Source organism: Myotis daubentonii, chromosome 19, assembly GCF_963259705.1.
Source record: "Myotis daubentonii chromosome 19, mMyoDau2.1, whole genome shotgun sequence".
NCBI lineage: Eukaryota > Metazoa > Chordata > Mammalia > Chiroptera > Vespertilionidae > Myotis > Myotis daubentonii.
The window spans coordinates 12,807,160-12,821,885 of NC_081858.1; the positions used below are offsets into that span (position 1 = coordinate 12,807,160).

The window sequence follows — 14,726 nt, forward strand, 5'->3', positions numbered from 1 at the left end:
CTGCCATAGTCCATAGCAACCTACTTACATATGAATTGCAATTAGTTGTGAAAATGATAAATTATGTTATTTTACATCTTTGCAGTCATTTGGTGGTTTTATTAAACTGTAGATTTGTTTCTGATATTGTGCTCTGTGAGGGCATAATATCCACTGTGTGTGTTATAATGGAGAAAATGGGAAACATTGGGCTAGAACAGGTCTTTTTTTGTTAATCTTCACCCGAAGACATTTTTGTTCCCACTGATTTTTTAATTTAATTTAATTTTTTAGAGAGAGAGAGTGGAAGGGAAGGGAGAGACAGAGAGGGAGAAACATCAGTGTGAGAGAGATTGACCAGAATAGGGCTAGAACAGGTCTTAATAAACCTCTGTCAGGGCTGCCCCAGCCCTAACCCCTTGTGTCCATCAGAACTAATTTGAAAGTGACATTCCAATTAAAACTGGCTTAAACAAAAGTGGGAAATTGTTGACCTTTATATCTGAAAGATCCAGAGTTAGAGCTGAGCTCAGATGTGCTGAAATCAGGGGTCAAACGGTCTCTCTCCCAGCTCTTCTCTCCTTCTTGTGGACTCAGTTCTCAAGCCACATGGTGGCAAGGTGGCTGCCAGCATCCTTGAGACTCAAATCCAACGGGAAAGAGCCTCTCCTCTAGAAGCGCCTTCAACACGTGCGGGGATTTACTCTGATGGATCTACCCTTGAATCAATCCATCCATCCATCACCGTTACCACCATGACACCAGGTGCTGTCCCCAAAAGTGGGGAAAACAACCGCCCTCTGATTCTTGAGAAAACAGATGATGGTGTAACAAGGTGGCATGTGTGGTAATGAGTCACTTGTAATCCAAGGAGCCAGGGAAACTGGTTTTCTTTGAGAGGGGACTTCTCAGAAAGTGTCCGCGTGCCTCTTCCTCCCGCGCTTCCTCTGAACAGTGCGGGTCTTGCAACATTACTTCCCCATCATCCTTCGGCCTCACCGTTGTCCCCTTCCTTCAGGCATGCTTTGCTTGACAGCATGTTTCACTCTTGTCTTAAAGGAAACATCTGACTTTCTGGAAGCATCGTTTAGAAATGTGTTCTGCAGTATAATCGAAAACGCTCCTGTGGTTAATTTAGCCAGATAGCGTGTGTGTGTGTGTGTGTGTGTGTGTGTGTGTGTGTGTGTGTGTGTGTTTCACAACAGGAAGCCCCAGAAGCCAGACAGTTAGGGGCTGTCGGGGACACAGGCTATTTATATGCCCCAGTCCATAATCCTTTGCACATTTTCCTTTATTCTCAGGCCTCTCTTGTTGCAAGATGGCTGTGGTACTCCCTCCTGGCTATGTTCATGATCCTGGCAGAAAGAAGGGAGACAGGCCAAGGCTTTATTTATTTATTTCTGTGATCCTCACCCAAGAATATGTTTATGGATTTCAGAGAGGGGAAGGGAGAGGGAGAGAAAGAAGCACCGATGTGAGAGAGACACATCGGTCAGTTGCCTTCTGTACACACCTGACCGGGAATCGAACCCACAATCTTTTGGTGTATGGGGGATGACGCTCCAACCAGCTGTGCCACACGGGCCAGGGCATCAAGGGGTTTTTGTAAGGATGAAATCAACTAACATGTCTAAGACCATTTAGTGAGAGTAGAGACGTCCCTTGCTCACGGCATCCCCCAGTGCCTAGCACAGTGCCTGGAGCATAGTGGGAATCTGAGAAAGTTTTGTGGAATGAGTCCCCCTGGACTCTGCATGCCCCAAAGAGCAGGTTCTTGGCACATAGTGGGAAGTGGGTGTCAATAAATGGAAGCTGTTATTATTGCTGGGAGCTATTATTATCGGAACCAAACATGCTTGGGAACAAGATCTTCTTTCACTGATGTCATGCAGAAATGACTCTTTTTGTGAGGGGGAAACTCCTCTTTTATTGAAGAAAGATGTCAGAGTGGAGGCCATGGTCCCTGGTGGGAACTATTCTGCCAGATGGCTTCATGGACACACAAAGTTGTTTTGTTTTTTTAAAAATATACATTTTTATTGATTTCAGAGAGGAAGGGTGAGGGATCAAGAAATAGAAACATCGCACTAGCAGCTAGGGCCTAGCTGGTTTGGCTCAGTGGATAGAGCATCGGCCTGAGGACTGAAGATCCTGGGGTTCGATTCCAGTCAAGGCCACATGCTTGGGTTGCAGGCTCAATCCCCAATAGGGGATGTGCAGGAGGCAGCCAATCAATGATTCTCTCTCATCATTGATGTTTCTCTCCCTTTCTCCCTCTCCCTTCCTCTCTGAAATCAATATATTAAAAAAGAGAGAGAGATGGAAACATCAATGATGAGAGAGAATCACTGACTGGCCTCCTCTTGCACGGCCCCACACTGGGGATCGAACCCACAACCTGGGCATGTGCCTCCAGGAACACACAACCCTGACCTCCTGGTCCATACGTCATTGCTCAACCCCTGAGCCACACCTGCCCGACACAAGGTAAGTTCTGGGCAGAGAATTTGAGGAGGAGGATGCTGATGGTGGTGGCGAATGACGTTGGCAGCGAAGGAGGAGAATGAGTTGGTGGGTAAAGCAAACCAGAAAAGAACCCCCTCCACCCTCGACGAAGCACATCTTGGTCCCATTCTTTCCTGCAAATGTGGCAGCGTTATTCCCAGGGAAAGCCTGAGATGAGGTCGATTCCAGGGTACGACACAAGCAAGGATCGGTGCACAAGAAGAAGGCGATGAAAACAGTCGTGAGAATGTGGCCGAGGAGAAAAACCTGAACAGCGCTGGCATCATCTTTTCAACAGTAATTCTCTGCCAGCGTAGGGAACAGGGCTGAGATGTAACGAAAACGCTTTCCCCAGCTGCAGTCTCCTGGCGGAGGGCTGATTCATCCAGCAGGCGTCCTGGAGGACGCATCCCAGACTGCGGGGCCCGTTCACCCGGCGTCACTGCGGACTTCGACGCACGTTTCCGATCGGCCTCCCCGCGCGCGCTCGGGCCGCCCGCCACCCGACCTCTCTCGCGGGTCACGAGCACCGCCTACTGGTTATCGGACCCTCGGCGGCTCGGCCCCGCCCCCGAACGCCACGCGCATGCTCCGCACGTCCTCCACGCTTCCCCGGCTTCTCGCGACAGCCACCCAGCGGCGGCCTGAGTCTCGCGATAAAGGCTCATTGTCTCGCGGGACCGCGCCGGCAGACGGGCTCTCGGGTGGCCCGGGCCGGAGAAGAGGAGTCGCATGTGTCCTTTCAGCTGGCGGTAGTGGCGGGAGCGGAGGCGTCGGCGGCTGTACGACCGCCCGGGTAAACGGTCCCCCGTGATCTTTCCCACTTGGGAGAATCGCGTGTAGAGAGCGTGGGGGGGTGGGGGAGCTAAGGTGCTGCGCCCGGCGGAAGGGGCCGGGCGTCTCCACATCCCCGCCCACATGGGCCCCTCGGTTGTCCCCGGGATTAGCCCCTTGGCTCCCGGTCCCCGCTCTCCCACCTGGACCGCCCTTGTCACCCCAGTTCCCTTACTTTCTGCGCCTCCTCGGCTCTCCTGCCCTATTTTCTCTCCCGAGACTCTGGTCTCCCCGCCCTCTCCCACTCCCATCCCGGCTCCTAACTCCCTTGGCGTGTAGCTGCCCCCACACCCTGCCCTCGGGGCACCTCCGGGGACCCACCCCTTCTTTGTGGGGCCTTTTCTTCCACCTGCTGGGTGGCCTGGGTGGCCTTTATTGCCGCGGGTTTGCACCCCTTCCTAGTCACCCCAGACCTTTTGCCCTCCCCGTCTCCACCGAAGTTGCCCTGCCCGTTCTTCCCCCCATTCTTTCCTCTTGGACGAGTGCCCTCTGCCCCCCAGGCGCTTGCTTCCCCGTAGGCCTGATAAAGACGGTGTGCCCTGTGCCCGGAGCGGCTCGCGTTTTGTGAATCCTAATGGCAGCTTGTATCCTCATCATCCACTTGACAGCGGGGAGATGAAACGGACTTGGGGTTCGGGTTATTCCTGGTGGGGGACGAGGCAGGGCCACACCCGGGCACGGCTGCCCCGGGGTCGCGGCCCGCGGTCGTGCAGATGTGTGTTCTTTTCCCCCGGCTTACAGGTCTGTGAGATGGCTGCTGACAGTTCCGAATCCGGGGGCCATGACTGCAAAGGAGACTCCAGGAGCAATACCAAGTTAGATGCCGATTACCCCCTCCGGGTCCTTTACTGCGGAGGCAAGTGTGCCGCGGCGTTTTTTGTTGTTTTTGTGTTTTTTGCTTACTGTGTGTGTATGCCTTGGGATCATCGTTTCACGTTTGGTTCCCTTCCTCCTTTTTCCATCGGCCTTCGTCGTGGGGTGCATCCTTCATTTGAGACGGGGAGTTGAACACATTTTCCCCACCTGTGCGGGGCTTGTGCCTTGTTACCTGGCCCCCGGCGACGCTAACAGTCCTGTTGGAAGAGAGACATGCAGATAGACTGTTTCAGCCGGATGTTACTGGCTAGTCTCGCTGTTAAAGGAGGTCGCTTCTCGGATATGACAGGGACGCGGGGAAGAAAAAGCTGGGTGCACGCAGAGGCGCCAACCGCTTTGTGCGAGTGTAGCAGAGGGCGGGTGTCAGGAGCCAGGAGGAGGAGGAGGTTTCAGCGATGTGTGTGGGAGGACAGTCTTGGGACAGGGTTCTTGGTTTGATTAAAAATAGCCCTGGCCGGTTTGGCTCAGTGGATAGAGCCTCGGCCTGCGGACCAAAGGGTCCCCGGGTTCTATTCCGGTCACGGGCATGTACCTTGGTTGCAGGCTTCTCCCCGGCCCGGGCCCTGGTTGGGGCTCCTGCAGGAGGCAACCCATCGATGTGTTTGTTTCTCTCACATCGATGTTTCTCTCTGTCTTTCCCTCTCTCTCTCTTCCACTCTCCCTAAAGATCAATGGAAAAATATCCTCGGGTGAGGATTAACAAATATATATATATATTAGCCTAAATCAGGATTCCCTCCTTTGAATATTTGCCTCATTTTCAATACAGAAACATTTGTGAATTGGAAATGCTGTAATTTAAAAAAAAAAATATTTTGTTTTTTTAGAGAGGAAGGGAGAGGGATAGAGAGTTAGAAACATGGATGAGAGAGAAACATCGATCAGCTGCCTCCTGCACACCCTCTACTGGGGATGTGCCCACAACCAAGGTACATGCCCTTGACTGGAATCAAACCTGGGACCCTTCAGTCTGCAGGCAACGCTCTATCCACTGAGCCAAACCGGTTAGGGCGGAAATGCTCCAATCTTATTAGCATCTTGGAAAGTCTCAGAAAACTTTGAAGGTACAAGACAGTAAAAGGGCAAGTAAACACTAATTTTTTAAAGTATATTTAACCGGTTATTATGTGCCTAGCAATGTTTTAAGTGCTGGGGACTGCGTAGGGAGTAAGTCAGAAAAGATCCTTGTTTTCGTGGACCTACATTCTGTGAGTGGAATAGAGACCTCCTCCCCTGGAGTTCAAGGACTGTAGAAGGAGAGGCGATGTTCCTGAGTTAAAAAGTTGTATCAACTCATCCTTTACTGAATATCTTTGACTAGAGGCCCGATGCACAAAATTCATGCAAGAGCATGCCTTCGCAGCCCTGGCGGCAGCTGCCTCGGCCCTCGCAGCCTCAGCTTCGTCCAGAAGGTTGTCTGGAAGATCATCCGCAGTTCGGCCATCTGGTTGATTTGCATATTGCCCTTTTATTATTATAGATAGTGCCTGGTGGGTGTGGCTCAGTGGTAGAGCGTCAACCTATGAACCAGGAGGTCATGGTTCGATTCCCGGTCAGGGTTTCGGGCTCCATCCCCGGTGAGGGGTGTGCAGGAGGCAGCCAATCAGTGATTCTCTCTCATCATTGATGTTTCTCTGTCTCCCTCTCCCTTCCTCTCTCTGACATCAATAAAAACATTTAAAAAATACCTTTGATAGTAATTTAAAATTAGTGTAAAATACCTCAGTAAGAGAGTAGGCGGGGGAACTTCTTGTAGTGTTGGCTGAGTTTTGTTATATATGCGTTTTACTGGGTTATATTGTTTGACTTGAAGTCATGGCCAGAGTTTGCATCCTGACTCCAGCATCACCAGCTACCTGACCGTGGGCAAGTTAACAAACTTCACTGAGGGCTAGAGGCTTATTTCTTGAGGCCTATAAAATAAGTCAGATGATTTGTATCAAGCTTCTGGTACAGCAAATAAGACAAGAATGTATGTACGCCCTAATGGGTTTGGCTCAGTGGATAGAGCGTCGGCCTGCAGACTGAAGGGTCCCAGGTTCGATTCCGGTCAAGGGCATGTCCCTTGGTTGCAGGCACATCCCCAGTGGCAGGTGTGCAGGAGGCAGCTGATCAATGTTTCTCTCTCATCGATGTTTCTGACTCTCTATCTCTCTCCCTACCTCTCTGTAAAAAATCAATAAAATATATTTAAAAAAGGATGTATTACGATAAATGCTAACTATTATTATTATTAGAAAAGTATACTAGTGTAGTTAAGAGCTATTCTTTATATCCTGTTTCATCAAATCTGGAATTCTTTATTTTATAAGATGTACCATTATTTTAGGTTCCACTAAGAAAGAAAAAATGGTCAGATTGACATAGCATAATTATTAGATCATCCCTATATAATGTCAGGTTGTTCCACTTAGTGATGTGACATTTGAAGGTGACTGTGAGATTTTTGCCTTGAAAAGTTAGTTTACAAATAGTAAGTGATTTGTAGAGGGAAATTGATTTTATTTTATTATTTTTAGTAATAGGAAAAGGAAAAAGTATATTGCAAAGAAATGGTAGCAAAGTGCCACTGAAGTTTATAAGTGTGATATTAACCATGTGCCTTTTGCCTCAAACAAGCAAGGCATGATGGTAGCATTTGAAAAGAAGTACAGAAAAAATACTGAAAAAAAGTACAAATGAGGCATTTTGTCAATTTTAAATTAAAGTTATGATGAGTGCTATGTGTGTGTGTATTTAAATTTCTAAATCTTTTTCTCTCCATTTCCCCAGTGTGTTCATTACCAACAGAGGTAAGTTCTTTTAAAATTCTTTTAATTTCTGTATTTGAGATCATTGATTTTACAGCTATCTTGAGAAATTTTTTCTTATTTTTCATTTTCTATCATTTAGTAGTAGATTTTCAACCTTTTAATAGACAAACTTGGTTTAGAATAATTTTATGGAATTACAAATTTTTAGATTTTGAGTCTCATGTGTACATCTTTTGCACTTAGCCATACAGTTTGGGTTTTTGCATGGCACTCATGAATAGTCAGTCAGCTAATAAAACAAGAGTAACTTTAAAGCCAAAATTTGACATGCAGGCAGAGGAAAGCATGAATTATGTGTAAGACTTCTGTTAATAAGCTTCTAAGTCAGGCGCTGTGGGCAAGCCATGAAAATAATGAGGCACCCATGTGCCCAGAGCGAGAAGTAGATGTACTTGTTTTTGCCTGTTTGTTCCCTTTCTAATGGCCCTTCTGTTTGATGGAAAAGAAAGAAATTACTACAGTGAGGAGCTGCCTAGTTTCTTTTTATTTCTGATTTCTTATGGGGCGTTTCCTGGTTGAATATAGATTTCCTGTGGATAAGACAGCAGGTGGAAGTAGTTAGTTTTATCATTCTTTATGTAGCAAGTACTGGGAATGCTTTTAAATGAAAATATATTGGTTGATTGAAAATGTTTTGTTGTAACTCTGTTTATTCTTTTCCCACCCAGTACTGTGAATATATGCCTGATGTTGCTAAATGTAGACAGTGGTTAGAGAAGAATTTTCCAAATGAGTTCGCAAAACTTACAGTAGGTATGAACATTTTTTTTTCTTTCATCAAAACTTGTATACCCAAAACAAATGCACATAAGGTATTATTTTAAAGATACGAAAAGTCTTCTTTTAGTAGGATAATTACAGAATTATAACCTATACTTATGAACTTTAAAACTATCTTAAGTTCTTGGGTTAAAATTCCTTATATCAAATCACACACTGCTTCCTGTGTCTTCTCTCTCTGAGACAGCGTATGTTAAAAATATCACCTTTTTTATATAAAGAAGAGTAAATGATTTAGGGGCAAAAATATATTTTCACTCAGTCATTTAACAAATTATTTCTGTGAGCATACTATATGCTACACCCTGTTTCAAATGATGAGGATAAAGCAGCAAACAAAAGATGTGTTTGGAAATTATATTCTCGAAGGGGAGACAAATAAAATAAGTAAAATGAGACAAATGACATAATTATGTTAAGTAGTGATAAACAGGGAACAGGGAGATAATAATTATTGGGGAAGGCCCTGGCTGATGTGAGTCAGTGGTTAGAGCATCGACCTGTGCACTGAAGAGTCTCTAGTTCGATCCCTGGTCAAGGGCATGTACCTGGGCTGCAGGTTCGATCCCCAGTCCTGGTCAGGCCATGCGAGAGGTAACCAGTCGATGTGTCTCTCTCCATCTCTCCCCTGTTCCCCTTCCCTCCATTCTACTTTCTCTAAAAATCAATGGAAAAAATATCCTCGGGTGAGGCTTAACAAAAATAAAATAATAGTCACGCTCAATTGTTGTAAAATTACTTATTTTTGTATAGGGTTGCTCAAAGGTGATTTGATTTTTTTACATTAGTAGGAAGTGATGTTAATGCTTTTGAAATTTGTTTTTACATCTAGAAAATTCACCCAAACAAGAAGCTGGAATTAGTGAGGGTCAAGGACCAGCAGGAGAAGAGGAAGAAAAGAAAAAACAAAAGAGAGGTGAGACCTAACGCCACGATTTGATGGACACAAACTTCCCTTCCCTCTGCCAGTAGAAATCAGTGATGAAAGCATTTCCAACATCAGTAACGCCCGCCTGTAATTGTAATTCATGAATATCATTCAGAGGGGTACAGAATCTTGTTTTCAGGGGGGAATTGGGTCCGGAATGATTTGTGGCTTTATCAGCAAATTAGACCTAAGAAAACATGCTTTATTTGCTGTATACATATGTAAAAAGCAACCAGCCAACTTGATGATGTGAAAACTTTGTCGCCTTATTAAACTATCTGTGTATCCTATTTAATTAGAGCGAGAACTTTATATAAATTTTTTCTTATTCTGACAGCTCAGTTGACAGTTTTTTTACTGATGTTGCATATACCTGTTTGTCTCTCCTCTGGATCCTGTCCCTTCCCGTTTCTTCTTCCTTAATTATTCTCCCCGTGACTAAAATTAGCCTATAGATATTTTTAGGACTTTGCATCTTTTCAAAAAATTTCCAAAGAGCCCATGTCTTTCTTTGCCTTATCCCCCTGCTTCCCTTCTTAGCCATTCGCTTCCTGTTCACTGCCCAGTCTGTCCTAACCTAACTTTCACGCCACTGAAACCCTCTAATAAGGGTCAGTAATTGCTAAATAATGATAAGAGCATTTGAGGACTCCTTTCTTGAAGTGCTGTACTTCCTTGGTTTCTGGGACGTTCTTTTTCATCCTATCACTCTTCCTCGGTCTTCTGTGCAGACTTCTCCCTTCTGTCCCTCAGAAGGTGATGTTTCCCTGGATTCTGTCTTCTGCCCTCTGACCTTTCATTCTGCTTGTTCTCCTAGGGCCGTGGTCGGCAAACTGCGGCTCGTGAGCCACATGCGGCTCTTTGGCCCCTTGAGTGTGGCTCTTCCACCAAATTTCCATGTGTGGGCGCGCATACAGTGCGATTGAAACTTCGTGGCCCATGCGCAGAAGTTGGTTTTTGGCCTGGGCGCGTCTATTTTGAAGAAGTACTGTTGATATTTGGCTCTGTTGACTAATGAGTTTGCTGACCACTGTCCTAGGGTGATTCTTCGACGTTCGTAACTTGGACACTTAGAAGTCCCCAATCTGTATCTCTGGTCCTGGCCCATGTCTCTACATGGGGAATGTGCATGGTGCCATAGGCGCCTCAGATGCAGGATTTCCAAAGGAAACTTTCTAAGTCCCAAATCTGTGTCTTTTGTTTCCCCTATTTTGGTTAATGACAGCACAGTTTACCCAGTCATCTGAGCCAGACATCTGAGACCCATCTTAGGTTCTCTCGTTTTGTCCCTTTAGTCAGTTCTAAATTCTGTTACATTTCTCTCTTACTTCCTGTCTTTATCCTGTGCCTAGTGGCCGTTGCTATTGCCATTGCTTTAGTTTAGATTTTGATTAATTTCTGCCTGAACTAATGCAGGCTCCGTGGCCTCCCAATCAGCCTAACTCTTCACAGACCCACCCTCCACACTGTAGGGTGATCTTGACAAAACATAAATCTGGTCGTCTCACTCCTGCACATTCAGTGGCTTATCTCCTTCTTCAATGTAAAATCAAATTACAAGCTTGATGTACTGTTCCTTTAATGACTGATACAGGACTTTTTGCTTTTCCGGCTTTATCTGCTGCATAGCCATAGTGTGCTTCATCGAGACAGGTGTAGCTCTCAGATATAATGCCTTTTCTTATCTCTGAACTCGTTCCTTTTCCTGGACTGTTCTTTCTTAAACCTCTCCAGCCAGGACAATTCCTTATTCTGCAGGAGCTTAGATGCCACTTCCACTAGGAAATCTATTCTGTCCTTCAGAAGCAGGGTTAGCCGCTCCTCTTCGAAGCTGTGGTAGTGTCGTATTTATGGATCCTATCTAATAATAAAAGCATAAAATGCTAATTAGACTGGACATCCTCCTGGACGACTTTCCAGACGAAGCCGGGGCTGCAAGGGAAGCCTGGGTCCCGGGTGCCTTCCAGCGGCTGGAGGGAAGCCGGTGCTGGCAGCCGGGGGAAGGAAGGCCTACTCTTGCATGAATTTTGTGCATTGGCCTCTAGGTATAGTATACTAGAGGCCTGGTAGGGTCCCTAGGCCTGGCCTGCGATCAGGGCTGATTGGGCCTTCCTTCCCTCGGCTGCCAGCTGCAGGCTGGGGCCTTTCATCATTCCATGCCGTCCCCTGGTGGTCAGCGCATGTCATAGCAATGGTCAAACTCCCAGTGGGTGTAACTCCTCGTCAGTCGAACTCCTTAGGGGACAATTTGCATATTAGCCTTTTATTATATAGGATTATATAGAATAGCAGGTTGCTGTAAAGATTTAACATTTCTATTTTTATATATTTTTTTATTGATTTCTGAGAGGAAGGGAGAGGGAGCGATAGAAACATCAATGATGAGAGAGAATCATTGATTGGCTGCCTCCTGCATGTCCCACACTGGGGATCAAGCCCAAAACCCAGGCATGTGTCCTGACCCGGAATTGAACCATGTTCTCCTGGTTCATAGGTCAACACTCAACCACTGAGCCATGCTGGCTGGGCTAGATTTAACTTTTCTTGTTGCACTTGACTAGACTTGAGAATCCTTGAAGGGGCTGTGTTCTGTTCGTTTTGTGTCCTTAGTTCAGTGGTTGGCACATAGTACTTAAATATCTATTAAATGAATACTCATGCACGTGTTCATTAATTTTGTATTAGAACAAGCAACTGTAGAAATAAAATTTGGTACCTTTTGAAAGTTAACAACTTTAAAGACAGTATTCTCTAACTATGTTGAAAGTGAAACAACTAATGCTAAGTTCTTCCTTAATAAATAAAGGTGGAAGGGGTCAAATAAAACAAAAAAAGAAGACCGTACCACAAAAGGTTACGATAGCCAAAATTCCCAGAGCAAAGAAGAAATACGTAACAAGAGTGTGTGGCCTTGCAACTTTTGGTGAGTTTAATCTTAAGTGTGTTTTTTGTTTTATTTTGTTTTTTTCATTTATTTTAATTAGCCAATTTAAACCAATCTGATACAAGGTTTATTTTTTAACTTCACTTGTCCTAGGTCAGTGGTTGACAAACTGTGGGTTGCGAACCACATGCGGCTCTTTGGCCCCTTGAGTGTGGCTCTTCCTAAGCCTTAGGAGTACCCTAATTAAGTTAATAACAGTGTACCTACCTATATAGTTTAAGTTTAAAAAATTTGGCTCTCAAAAGAAATTTCATTTGTTGTACTGTTATTTGGCTCTGTTGATTAATTGAGTTTGCTGACCACTGTCCTAGGTTATAGAAAGTAAATGACATTAATTAAATTTCTGCTATTAGTCTTTGAATAACCTTACATTAGCTTTGTTTAGGGAGGCAAAAATACAAATTACTTACTTTTCTTATTGAGACCTAATATATTGACTTTTAATTACAGTTTTCCATGTGTTTGAAGGAAACCTCTTTTTATTTCCTTCCAGAGCAATTATTAGGACACAGAGTTTCTTTTAAAAGACAATTTTCTTTCTTTTTTTACACCAAGCAACAAATGTAACAAACAGTTGCTTTTTGATCTTAAGTGTGTTTAAAGCATGTGAACTCTCTATATATTTCTCTTTCTAAAAATCTGGAATCATAAAAATTTCATGGGTCTGTTTTTGCTAAGAAGATACAGGATAAGATTCTGCATTTGTTACTATAGCTTCCAAATCAAATTTGGAAGACATTTTAATGTCTTTCGCAGAGAGAACTGGTTTTTTTTCCTCTCCAGAATTCCTGCATGGGCACATTTTATGTAGAATGAAGAGGGCAAGGATAGGGTTCCTTTTGACGCCCACCAGTGAGTGCTGCTCCTTTGGCCCTGTAACTTGGAGGGTTGCAAAATGACTCGTCCCCTCTGGGAATGACCGTAGAGGGTGAGGGAAGGTGGTGGTGGCAGAAGGTCCTGCGGGGAGGCCTTGAATGAATAGTGAAACTGCCAATCAAGGCCCCTTTGTGTGACAACACAGATTGGAAAACAATCACTGGACCACATTACAAATATTAGGTTTATTTCTCTGCTGTAAATTATCTTTTTTTTTTTTTTTTAAGAGATACAGAAGAATAAAGAAAGGGATATAAACAAAAGAACTTCATTGTACTCAGAAGTGTATATGTAATGGAATTCATGTGTTCCTGGATTTATTTATTTATTTGTTTGTTTATTATTATTTTTTAAACCTTCACCCAAGGATATTTTTGCATTGATTTTTTTAGAGAGGGGGAAAGACAAAGAGAAATATCTATGTGGGAGAAACACATTGATTGGTTGCCTTCTGCATGCGCCCTGACCAGGGCCCTGGCTGGGGAGGAGCCTGCAACTGAGGTACATGCCCTTGACTGGAATTGAACCCGGGACTCTGGTCCGCAGGCCTACGCTCTATCCACTGAGCCAAACCAGCTAGGGCCCTGGATTTATTTTGATCTTACTATATGAGTCATGAATATTATGGGTGATGGTATTTTAAGAACTGAGGCAGTATGTTTACCTTGAATTGTTGCATTAAGACCACTGCCTGTGATGGTGATTATTGTTCTGAAAGGAATATGAAACCTATGAATGCAGTCTGTTTTATGAATTTAAAATGCAGATTAAATTTCAAAATGGAAAAATGTCCTTGACACACAATTCTGATTATAGTTTTGTTGTTTCTTTTCTTAAAATAACAGAAATTGATCTTAAAGAAGCACAAAGATTTTTTGCTCAAAAATTCTCCTGTGGTGCCTCAGTGACAGGGGAGGATGAGATCATCATTCAGGGAGACTTTACAGACGACATCATTGATGTCATTCAGGAAAAATGGCCAGAGGTGAGTCTATGGACCATACACATCTGTAGAAATAAGTTACTATGGCAGGTTGCTTTCATGTTATTTTCTATCACAACTCATGAGATGTAATTTGTGTTTTATAGGTGGATGATGATAGTATTGAAGATCTTGGAGAAGTGAAGAAGTGATTTTGAGAATTTGTCTGTATTTAATGGTCTGAACTGAGAGTTGGCCAAAGGGAGAGAGGCCTTTTGAAAAGAAAAAATATTTATCCTACAGTAAAACTGTGGACTACCCTCGCCCTTGGCATTTTCACTGTTCTGTACAAGGCTGCTTGTGTTTTGTTTTGTTTTTTTATTGCCAAAGTCCTATAAACAGGGAAGACTGTCATGCTTATGCATGAAATAGAATTTAGTCAAATAAAAATTTTTGGTCACTTGGTCCTGACTTCTCTTTCTGTCTTTTAAACTTTTTATTTTTGGAAAAACACTGTAGACTTTTTGTGGGAAGTTTATTTTGTGTATCATTTTCCAAGTGGTCGTGATTTAATCTGGTTTAAAGCTGAGAGACGTTTTAAAGAATTGTAATTGGGCTTCATCCCCAGGCATAATCATCTCCTTGCTTCTTCTGTGTGATAGTTCTGAGATGCCTGAGCATCTGATAGATTTGTGGTTGAATGGGCTTCATTGTTACCAACCAAGTCCACTTTGTGGGCCCGTAAACATACTGCTGGTTGGAGTTGTTCAAGCTACTCTGAATATTATTCACCAAGCATATGACAAGCCTTAAAACCATCTGCACTGTTTGACCCAGTAAACCACTTCTTTGACATTATCCTAAAGGTATGTCTTATGTTCATCAAGATGTTACTCCTACTGTCAAAAAAACTGCAAATGATATGAATGAACAATTGAGAGATAGTTAAAGAAATGATGGTGCATTCATATAGTAGACTATTACACCTATATTTTAAAATATTTTCCAAGAATACTTGGAAACATGTTTAATAATGTTAAGTAGGGGGCGGACCCCAAATCCGTTTCATACATTGTCATCGTTCTGGGTGGAAGGCCATTTACAGAGGCCTTGTTCTGGCTATCTGAGTGTAAACTCCTGCTAACCAGTTGCAGATATTATAAACCCATGTTCAATATATTGTCTGGGAAATAGCAACTGAAACATGTTTTTCTCACAAGAGAAACACCATTATAATGAATGCACTAAACAAATTTAAACTTTTGTTTT

General features: G+C 43.8%; 1 protein-coding gene across 1 annotated transcript; it reads left to right on the top strand.

Moving 5' to 3' along the window:
• The first annotated feature begins 3,126 nt into the window (after nt 1–3,126).
• DENR (density regulated re-initiation and release factor) lies at nt 3,127–13,928 on the top strand. The gene is made up of 8 exons (XM_059676835.1): nt 3,127–3,280; nt 4,060–4,174; nt 6,967–6,986; nt 7,676–7,760; nt 8,620–8,703; nt 11,522–11,638; nt 13,381–13,520; nt 13,625–13,928. The coding sequence occupies exons 2-8, from the start codon at nt 4,069–4,071 to the stop codon at nt 13,667–13,669; spliced, it is 597 nt and encodes a 198-aa protein (XP_059532818.1). The 5' UTR covers nt 3,127–3,280; nt 4,060–4,068; the 3' UTR covers nt 13,670–13,928.
• The last annotated feature ends 798 nt before the right edge of the window (nt 13,929–14,726 follow it).